Source organism: Equus caballus, chromosome 4, assembly GCF_041296265.1.
Source record: "Equus caballus isolate H_3958 breed thoroughbred chromosome 4, TB-T2T, whole genome shotgun sequence".
Lineage (NCBI taxonomy): Eukaryota > Metazoa > Chordata > Mammalia > Perissodactyla > Equidae > Equus > Equus caballus.
The window spans coordinates 7,498,878-7,510,879 of NC_091687.1; the positions used below are offsets into that span (position 1 = coordinate 7,498,878).

At 34.0% G+C, this 12,002-nt stretch overlaps 1 protein-coding gene across 6 annotated transcripts in view; it reads right to left on the reverse strand.

Annotated features, from left to right (window-relative positions):
- Positions 1 to 12,002, reverse strand: part of COG5 (component of oligomeric golgi complex 5) — a 345,803-nt gene that overhangs the window by 293,720 nt on the left and 40,081 nt on the right. For all 6 annotated transcript variants that reach the window (XR_002807321.2, XM_023638888.2, XM_023638887.2 and 3 more), the window contains exon 6: positions 11,158 to 11,278. Coding sequence is in view for 5 of the 6 variants with exons in the window: in XM_023638888.2 (XP_023494656.2) it covers positions 11,158 to 11,278 (121 nt within the window). In the remaining variant the exon portion in view is untranslated. The remainder of the gene's footprint in view (positions 1 to 11,157; positions 11,279 to 12,002) is intronic.

Consider the following 12,002-nt stretch of genomic DNA (forward strand, 5'->3'; position numbering starts at 1 on the left):
GAAGTCAAGGAAAGATGGAAAGAAGAAGGTGGGGGTATGAAGAGAGAGATGAGAGAAGAAGAAAAGAAAGATGAAAGAAGGGCGATAACTTGATAAGATTGTATTTGTGAACATACTTTATAAATTATAAAGACTATATCAACATAAAGTATTACCATTAACATATCTAGAAAAGTAAGGGGGAAAAAATGTGTGAAATAAAAAAAGTGAGAGAACTGAATGAAATGGTAAAGAGATCTCGAGTCTGTATATTTGGTGCAAATAGTTAAGTAGTATACCCCAACTTCGAAGTTTAGAAATAGGGACAGCATCTAGTTCCTCCTTTTCATCTACACTTATTTGCAAAGAAAACCTTTCCAAAAAGTCTGGAACTTCCTAGCTCACTTCCTCAAGTCTCCTTAGCCCAGATGAGGTCATGTCCATATCCAAACGGTTACAGAAAACAATGGAACTATCACAACCAATCATGATTTAAGTCCTGGAGCAGCGGCCCCTTCCCTGAGGCCAAGGTTACTAGGAAGAGGAAAACTCAACAAATCTTGGATTCTGCCAGAAAGGAAGAATGAGGAGAAAGGAACTTGGAAGTCAATAATAATGTATGTTACACTGACCGAGTGTAAATCCAGACGCTCTGGAAACCAAATTAAAATAAGAGTTGGCATCCTGTTTTGAAAAATAAAGCTCCTATCCAATTGTTCTTTCCTGGAACATATGAAGGAAGTCCGCAGGAATAGTTGCTGACAAATTCAGCACTTTCCTCAAGAAGTAGCTATGGATAAACTTGAAAAGTGAACAATTGGATCTCTAGAGACACAGACATTAGTGTAGACATGGAGATTTTTCAAAGCAGATATTACCAATCCCTGTAACTGCTATAGAGAAATCTTTGTACATCTCTGTACTATCTCATTCTGAGCATCACGCTTTTTTGATGGACCCACCAGAACAAATTAGCCATAGTATATAGCCCTAGGTAACTAACTTGGTGATTTTGAGTTGTACAGTATAAACTGACTGGATTTTAGAGAATGGTTGCCAGATATAACAATTTCAGAACTTTTTTCCGAAGTGGAATTATTTTAGTTTTAATATAATTAATATGAAATAATATAGATAATCACCAAGACCACTGAATATATTCCTAGTTGTGATAATAAAGCTATCATCAGCATTATCTTCCATTTGGATATGGTAGAAAAAAACCTTTCTGATCCATTGAAACAGATTTCGAGTCTCCAATAAAGAAATTAAACCAAATGAATAAAACTGCATCCTATTTTACCAACGATGTCTCTCAGAAGATCATGCCTGCCTACCTGCCCTGTTGTTTACATGGTATTAAAATGTACAATTCTATAAGTACATCTATAATTATAAGCTTACATTGAACCCTTTTAACTTAGCCTATAGCTAATTTCAATTTACCAAACCAAAGACAGATAAAAACTGTCTCATATACTCCTTGGTGTTTTTTATACATAAAGTAAGGAAGTACAATGGCAATGAAAAGTAGAACAGCCTACCGAATCTTCCCATACAATATCAGACCTAGAGACCCGAAGCTGCAACTCACTAAGAAGTAGGCTGACACCATTTTTAAGGAACAGTCAATAAAATAACCAATAAAAAAGAATCGTCAATAAACTAGATAGGCCTGGATTTCTGAGGCACTGTTTGTATCCATTTAAGATACATTTTAATTTTTAAAACTTAACCTTATTAATGATATATATACTGGAATGGAAAAGAGGTTGCGAACTATTGGCTTAAGAGTCCAAATGGAAAAGAAAATCCCATAGAACCAAGAAATCAAACAATTTGATACCCTACTAGTTGAAGAACCTTACATTAAATGAATTGCTCTCAAACACTGATAAATGTTCCAGCAGGGGGTGACAAATCATAAGGTAAAATACAGAGCTTCCATAAACATTAACTGACCATAGAATAAATCACATACCTAGAAATGCTACAGTAACTTTGAAACATATGCAAAACAATATACTAAAGTTTATAAAAAGTAAGCTGCTTGTTTTTGTCTGGAAGAGTATGCTGGTTTTTTGACACTGTGTGATTAAGGATAAAATCAATAAAATGGGATCATATATACTGTATGGTTATCATGTGTTAAATATAAATTTTAGTAACATTAAATTCAACTAATTTAAAAAATGAGTGAAAAGGGTCAAAAGGTAAAAAGAAAAATAATTTTTTAAAAATAGAATAAAACGGGGAGAAAAAAGGTTGTTTGCATGTAATTTTAATATGCTTATCTCTACAAGAGGCAAACCCACAGCTAAGCATAAGCCCATGGTTCTGAACATTTGGATTTGAGAACAGCATCACCCCCCACCTGGTGACAGCTGAATGCAGTCATGTATCTAAGTAATTTAGAGACCATCTGAATCAAACATACTTATTGACAATATTTATCATTGTATGTGATACACTATAGGTTTAAAAATGCACACTAAATTTCCCATTTTGAAGTTCTCACAAAAAACCGATGCATACCTTAAGTGCATTTCAGAAGTCACCTCAGACCTAATTTAACACTGGAAACAGTTGGCATACGAATATGGCATATTTACAAATTTTCCTATCAATAAACAATTTAATAAGCTTGACACAATAAAACTTCCTAAAATTTTCACCAACTACATCATCTTGTAGACATCTCAAAAAACTTTCATTAGTTCAGTAATTATTGGTCACCTATTAAGTGGCAAAGATTATATAAATCATACTTTCTCTCACCTGTGCATAAAAAGGAATGTTTGCCTATAAGTACTGTTTTATCAGATTTATCATATCAGAGAAAATATAGTTACAATAAGAACATTAGTGGATGAAACAAACTTATACTATCCCTTCCTTCTACAATAAATATTTCATAAACTTCTTCTATGATAAATTTGATATTAAGAATATTTTCTCATGATACATGGTATTAATATCTTGTAGCTTAGCAACAACATTACAAAACTCAGAAAACAGATCACAAGCAATAAAAAATAATGGAGGAAATATTTTCTATCATATCCAACTTCTTAATTATAATTTACTGCTTGATTATACTTTTTTAAAAAACAATCTTTAAAATAACTCAATAAAGCTTCGAAACAGAATGGTAAGTCACTAACAAAAGTCAATCCACAATCACAACATAAAATACATTCGCCTTATAAACACAGTATATCTTAAATGTGATTTTTTTATCCTTTTTTTAAAAAAAGGAAACTGGGAGACCTACCCATGGTAGCAATGCCTTTTGTGAAGCAATTAAATGCTGTTGCAGAGTTAAAGGACAGGAGCAGAGCATTAGTGGTTAAGAGCTCAGGCACTGCAATCACATTTTCACAGATACACCACGTATGTGACATCAGGACCCACTAGAATATAAGCTCTATAAAGCGCAGGGGAGTTTGTTTTGTTCAGTGATAGATCTTCAATAACTAGAATGGTACATGGCACACACAGCAGTCATTCAATAAATACTGGTTGAATGAATGAATGCATTTACCTAAGTCTTATGGTAAGAGAATGACCAAAGCTTTCTCATTATTACTTCATGGAAAACGCAAATGAGCCAAAATAAGAAAGCTGAGAGGAGAATAGACTGGTTTCTCCCATGGATGATATTTTTATTTACTATTGTTATTATTATCATCATCACCGTCAGTTTTATGCTTAGTTTTAGATAAGAACATACATTATACTTCTCGAACACAAAAACTGCATCTTATTCACTCATTTATACCAGGTTCTTAATAAGCTACAGGGCTTATGTATATTGAAACCTAACTGTTTAATAAATAAATTGAATGAATTATAAATTATGATTTTCATAAACAGACTAGAGAGCATCCATGAATGTATGGTCTCCTTACTTTTTTATGGAAAATTTCTCTTCCTTCAATACCTATTTGTAGAATAAGTTAAAAATAGCCAAAATGTTTTAAACTACCTAGAAATAAAGTTATCATGAGATACAATATATAGGATGTACATGTATTATTTTTAAAAACTAAAAAACTCTGAAAATATAAAAGTAGCCTAGAAAAAATGAAGAGATACGTTTCTGTTTAGAAAGCATCAATACTATAAAAATATACAGTTAATCATATCAACCTATAAATCTGAAGTATCTAAATACTAGCAAGTTTTAGCAAGTGGGATTAGTAGAAAATCATTCTCCAGTTCAAGAAACTAAGTGCATGACAGAAATATAGGGAACACTCAAAATTCCAGTCCACATCTGGAATGCAACTGGACTTGGCGCTGAGATATTTTAATTGGTAGCAGAAACCTAATCAATTTTATTGTGTCCTAATTGGAGAAAATTGTGTAAACTAAATAGAGATAGTCAATTATATGAAGCATAAAAGAAAAAATAAAACTTTAACACTCAAGAGATTGGCAGCAACCAAACAGAGGGTTCCCCATGACCCAAAACTTTTATTGAGCACTCCAGATAAAACAGGCATATTATTATTATTATTATTATTTTTGCTGAGCAAGATTCGCCCTGAGCTAACATGCACTGCCAATCCTCCTCTTTTTGCATGTGAGCCGCTGCAACAGCATGGCCCCTGACAGACAAGTGGTATAGGTCCAGGCCTAGGAACTGAACCCAGGCCACAGAAGTGGAGCATGTCTAACTTAAGCACTAGGCCACCAGAGCTTGCCCAAAACAGCACATTATTAATGTGAAGATGTGATAAGCACTGGGTTAATCACAGTTCGTGCCAAACATCTGAATCATATAACCAGCTTCCATTGATCTAATTAAATTTTGTCAAACAGGTTTCTGATTACAAATCTGTTTTTCCATTTAATCTGTCCACACAGAAAATTATATGCTTTCAGTCCAAAGAACAGCACATACATCATTGCAAATTAATGAATTAGTGCTCTGGATTAAGAAACTAGTATCTTGTGAATTTGGTAAATGTGAAGAGAAAGATGAAACAGTAATGTGGATTTGCCAAATTGAGAAAATTTCAGGAAGATGAGCTGTAATAGTTTGTGAGAGATCCCATCACCCCTACCCACGTATGAATCCTACAGTCCATTTCTCCCCAAAACAGCGGCAAGAATCCCTGTCAAAGGGAGGAGAAGGAGGAAGCATAAACCCTCACTGCCTCAAGTGAAGACTAACAAAAAGCCGGGCTGCTACAGGAACCCCTACAGATCATCCCATTTTCACGCTTGTTGCTCCTTTCTGGTTTATTGTTAATTCTTATTACGTTCTTATTCTTGTAAGTCAAATTAATGCCTTCTTTAGAACAAGTCAGGCAATAAAAATATCCATAAACAACTTTTAATTCACTTCTCCCTGTTGGAAAAATAAAGTTTCTAGGCCAGAAAAGGTGAGAAACAGAGCCTGGATTATGATAAATTCACCATGGTAAATATTGCCTCTTGACAGTCATGATTCTCCAAAACATCTGATAAATTTTAAGATAATTAAGAGATTCGTGATTTTTAAAAAAATTCTTTCAAAGGCAAGAGTCATTCCTAATATAAATAAGGAGAAATAAAATGGAAGGAACTGAAATGAAATCACAGGCAGAGAGGAACTTGATTCAAACTGAGCTTCTCAAAAAGTCCAAGGAAACTAGTATACAAGAAAAGAACCATCTAGCTAAATTCTAAATAGTACAGATTTACACCTTCCATGTTCCCTCTCCACATTTGAATATTCTAATCCAATAGTATCCAGCAGAATTTTACCATTTGATAACACTGAAGCAAGGAGTACACTGGAGTCCTCACCAATGACTGTTGATGGGTGGGTCAAATTGTCTATAGTATGAGTAGAATACCTGATAATGTTCCAAAGAAATCAGAACATGTGAATGTCGGCTGTGGAAATATAGCACTTTCCAGTTTCACCACTACAGTTTCAGTTCAACATGGAAAAAGCACGAATGCATTCCATGGAATAAGCAAATCTGTTATTCAACCTGATCCAGACATAGTGATATTATGAGAACCTTTTCAATGTTTCTAATCTTGTTAAGTGCTTTTAGACATTAATTTAATTTTAAAACAGCTGCCTTCCTCATGTTCCCAATGACAGTTTACTGAGCTTCTCAAAAAATGCTGAAAAATATCAGACATGAATTATGTAAGGATCCTGCTTAGAGGGGCTAACAACAATTTTAAAAGGTAGTTGGCAAGAGTATCAAAAAAATATTTTTGAGTATATTATCTTACTAATACTCAAAAAATGTTATCACTGTGTAGTCAGGCCCATCTAAATTTTCATGTAATCCCAAGACTCTTCTTGAAGAAAAGCCATAAATCAATGTGATACAATTTACTCCTGAAATCTATACTATGTACTTTTATGTTTTAATTATTACACAATAATAACCTACATGACAGATTATAATAAATCTGCACTTTCATAAAATAACTCCGTTATTCTCTGTCAATAAGACACTAGTATGATTTTAATTTTTATTTCCCTAATATCTAATCACGTTGAGCATCTTATATGGATATTTGCCATCCATGTATCTTCTTTAGTGAAGTGTCTGTTCAAATCTTCTGCCTGTTGTTTAATTTGGCTGTTTGTGTTCTTACCAAGGATTGGGGAGTTTTTAATATATTCTGGACACAAATCCTTCATCAAATATATATTTTGCAAATATTTTCTCCCTGTCTATGGCTTGTCTTTTCATTCTTCTAACAGTATCACTCAAAGAACAGAAGCTTTAAATTTTGATGAAGTCCAATTTATCAATTTTCTTTTTTTGTGAATTGTACTTTGTGTGATATATCTAAGAAATCATTTTCTAATTCAAAGTCACAAAAATGTTCTCTGATGTTTCCTTCTAGAGGTTCTACAGTTTTAAGTTTTCCATTTAGGACTACGATCCATTTCCAGTTAATTTTTTTATATGAAGTGAGGTATGGATACAAGTCCACTGTGTTGCATATGGATATCCAATTGTTCCAGCACCATCTGTTGAAAAGACTATCTTTTCCCCACTAAATGTGTCAAAAATCAGCTGTTCGTATGTGTGGTTCTCTTTCTGGGCTCTCTGTTCTGTTCCATTGATTTATTTAGCTATCGTTTTGTCTTGATTACTGTCAATCTTTGTAATAAGCCTTCAAATCAGGTAAGGTTAAGCCTCCAACTTTGTTTTCTTTTCCAAGTTTCAGCTGTTCTAGATCCTTTGCATTTCCATATGAATTTTAAAATGCTTGTCAATTCCTAAATAAAAAACCTGCTGGGTTTCAGATTATAATTGTGTTGAATCTAAATAGACCAATTTAGGGAGAATGAGCATATTAATCAACAACATTAAATCTTCCAATTCACAGACAAGGTTTATTTATTTAATTAGGTCTTCTTTTCTTTTTAGGATTTTATTTTTCCTTTTTTCTCCCCAAAGCCCCCTGGTATATAGTTATGTATTTTTAGTTGTGTGCCCCTCTAGTTGCGGCATGTGGGATGCTGCCTCAGCATGGCCTGATGAGCAGTGCCATGTTCACGCCCAGGATCCGAACCGGTGAAACCCCTGGGACGCCAAAGTGGAGTGCATGAACTTAACCAATTGGCCAGGGGGCCGGCCCCAAATTAGGTCTTCTTTAATTGTTCTCAACAACATCTTCTAGTTTTCAGAGTTCAGGTTTTGTGTGCTTTTTGTCAAATTCAACCCTAAGTGTTTCATATTTTTGATGCTATTTATAAGTGGTATTTTTGAATTTCAATTTCCAATTGCTTGTTAATAGTACAGTATAGGTAAACAAAACCAATTTTTGTATATTGATCTGGTATTCTGAAATCTTGCTAAACTCTTTCATTAGTTGTAGTAACTTTTTTGTAAACTCAAAACAAGATACCACTATACACCTATTAGAATGGCTAAAATTAAGAAGACTGACTATAACAAGTGCTGACAAGGATGTGGAGGAAGTGGAATTTCCATACACTATTGGTAGGAAGGTAAAATGCTACAACTACTTTAAAAACACCTTGGAAATGTCTTTAAAAGTTAAATACACATCTACCACATGATCTAGCCATTCCACTCCTATGTATTTATCCAAGAGAAATGATAGCAAATGTCCATACAAAGACTTGTACATGAATGCTTGCTGCAGCTTGATTTGTAATAGCCAAAAAGTAGGCACACTCAAATATTTATAACACGTGAACGGATAAAGCAAGTGCAGGATATCCATACAATGGAGTACTACTCAGAAATAGAAAGGAATGAGTTACTGATACACACAATAACATGGATGAATCTCAAAATAATTAAGCTGACTGAAAAAACCCAAATAAAAACACATAAACCGTTTGATTCCATTTATATAAAAATTTTTACAGTGCCAACTAATTTACAGTTACAGAAAGCAGACACGTAAATGCCTGAAGTTGGATTACCAAGGTGCACGAGGAAACTTTTGGAGGTGACAGTTGTGTTCACTATCTGAATATTGGTGATGATTTCAAGTCAAAACTTACCAAATTATACATTTTAAACATGTGCAGTTTATTGTATGTCACTTAAACCTCAATTTAAAAAAAAAAAGGTACCAGTATTAGATAACTGTCACTAGGTACCAGAATACACTTTTTAAACTGATGTATAATTAACATACCATAAAATTCAACCTTTTAAAGTGCACAATTCAGTGGCTTTTTTGTATATTGACAAGGCTGTGAAACAATCACCACTATTTAATTCCAGAACATTTTAATCACCCCAAATAGAAATCTGTACCCATCAGCAGTCACTCCACACTCCCCCAAGCCCCTCAGAATATTATTAATTTTTAGATGACATGTATTACATCCAGTCACTGCAATGCAAGCCTCCAGACTTTTCCATCCTGAGAGACTGGTTTTTTGTTTGTTTGTTTGTTGTTTTGGGGTTTTTTCCTCCCCAAACCCTGTCCCGTCCCCCACCCTACCCCCACCACCCCCTGCCGCCACATACATAGTTGTATATTTTAGTTGTGGCTAGAGAGATTGGTTTTAAAGTTAATTTCACACTGCTGCTCTTCATCATTGTATTTTTTCTAATGAGAACCAGAACCATACTGATACAGACATTGATCATTTCAGAGATGTTCCAATCATACAAATATCATTTAGTGTACACGTGTAATTGTAACAGTGATTACCAAATTATTACTTTTATTGAAATATTAATTCCAAATGTAGACACTTTATCTTCCTCTTGACTTCTTATTATGAATGCCAGGACTGGCCAAGACTGAACCACAGTGGTGAATGATGAAGATGATACCTTTGCAAATTTTGAATAGCCCATAATCTGCAAAGCTTTAAATACTGAAATTAAAACAATCCATTTTGAGATAATTCCACTATGAACTGTACTTTCTCAACAAGCTCTAATCATTTAATATTTATAAAACTTTGGGTAAAGTCAATGCCTCATTGGAAGGATAATGGGTTTATACTCTGCATTGTACCAACTCAGAACATTATGATTGATATTGTGCCTGTTTTTCAAAAAAAGTCATCATCATTAGCATTACAGCATCTGTTGCTTCTAGGAGAGATGATAATCATACTCAAAATCTAGCAATTTTTTATTATGGAAGAATGGTCAGTGATGACAAATATATGTAATAAACCTTGGAATAATTTGTGTCTGTTTTTAATGATTCTATTATCCTATGAATTATGTTTGAAGCACAGAAACTAAATGTGACAAAGCAAAAAATAACACCTGATACTAGGATTTTTACACTCCTACATTTAGCACGTACTGTGGAAAAAAACACTCAAGTATTACTTACTGTTTAAACATTAACTTTTTATAGAATATATTTCAAGTATGCCAAATTTCAAGTTAGATATATTCCCAATGCTGTGCCTAAGCAATGTATTTCAGCATTATAAACTGAAATGTTGGTGAAGCGTGATTTGTGAAAGATATTTCATTTCCTTAGTAAAAAATATGGAAAAAGCATTACAGCATGACTATGTAGTTGAAATATCAAAGACAGGAAGATTCAAAGAGAACATATAATGCACATCTTTCTGATATTATTTTGGCATAACTACTTTCAAAGCACACCACCAAGAGTAAGTGGACTCTTGATATTTGAGACGGATATAATCAAAGACCTTCTGAACCTACAAAGGTACAAATACCACTAAACACATCCACGTCAGAAAAATTACTGGGTACCAAATGAAAAGAAGAAAACCACAAAGCCTCATTAAAATGCAGGTGTTGGGTAGTTCTATGCACACTCAGTAGCTATTCAAAATTTTGCCTGAAAAATTATGAACTGCTTCATCGTGACCTGCCAGCTTGTTATACTGAAACCTCAAATGTTAAACCCTTGAATGTTAAGAGCCTGCTCTAAATGTTTGAGAAAAGAATGAACGAATGAAGAAGTTATTCAATAAATGTCCTAGGCACAATGGCAATGTGGGATTTGTCACCTAAAAACAGCATTTCTCCTGGATATTTCTCTGAGAAATGAAAACTTAAGTTCACATAAAAGCCTAGACACAAATGTTTATAGTAGCTCTATTCATAATCACCAAAAGCCAGAAACATTACAAATTTCATTCAACCAGTGAATCAATAAACAAACTGTGGTACAACCATACAATGGTACTCCAACAAATACAAAGTAACAAACTACGGTATTAACAAAAACTTGGATAAATCTCAAAGGTTTTATGTTGATTACAAGAAGCAGCCTCAAGGTTACATATTTCATGAGCCCATTTATGCAACATCCTCCAAAAGACAAAACTACAGTGATGGAGAACCCATCAGAGGTTGCCAGCAGTAGGGGTAGGGGTGTCTATAAACGGATAGCATGAGGGAATTTGGGGGATAACAGAACTATTCTGTATCATGATTGTGCTGGCAGTTACATGACTATACATGCGTTAAAATTCACAGGTCTGTATAGGAAAAAAAGGCCACCTTTCCTATATGGTAATTTTAAAATAAACAGCATTTCTAAGAAATCAACTAATTTTACTCACCCATTTTGAAAAATTTGACAATGTTGTGTACAACCAACTATTACATAAATTTGCTCAATAACATTTACTAACGGTGATAACAAAAGTCAACAAATCAAGTGACTCAAAAATCATTAAAATTCTACTAAATTTTTAATCAAAAAAGAACTTACCAAGTTCATTCAGACTCTGAGCAGCTTTTGTTATCTCTCTACTCCCCCCTTGCAGTTGTCCTTGGAGTCTCTTACTGAGATATAAGATGCGAATTATTCTCCGAAGCAAATCACAGGCAACCTGTGCAAATATCCCAAGGTTAAATAAGTATAATCAATCCATTAAGTCTTATTACTATTAGTACATGAATCTGTACATTCTTTCCAGATGCTAAAGATTCATTCATGTTGTTTTTGTTTTCCACCAATCAGAAACCTAAATAATCACAAGTACTAAAAAGCATTGTTTTACACTAAACTCCAGTTTATGCCATGTGGAGAGAATCTGGGATTGAGCTGCTATGAAACCCAGGGACTCTTCTCAGTTCTAGACCAGGTTTCTTCTCTAAGCCAGTGCTTTTCAGTCTTGACTGCATATTAAATTCAAGTGGGTAGGTTCAAAAAGTTCCAATGCCCAGGCCATAGTCCTGACCAATTAAATAAGAGACTCTAGGAGTGGGAACTAAGCATCTGTAGTTTCGTAATATCCTCAGGTGATGCCAATGTGCAGCCAAGGTTGACGACCACTGTGCTAGGGCTGCTTAACTTCCTCCTACTGCCTCCTGTTTCCAATCCTGGTTTCTCTTTTCTAGGGCCCTAGGGGAATTGACTTAAGCCTTCTCCCAATTTCACCAGACTTTAAAGAATAAGCATGCTCTACTTGAATTTTCCTAACGGTTTTTTTATCACTAATAAAAATTATAAAAGAGAAAGTTATTAAAACAAAAAAGCTATCATACATATGTCTCCTCCTATTTCATTCCTTTTTCATTACCAGATCTAATACTGGGTCTTTATCTATCCAA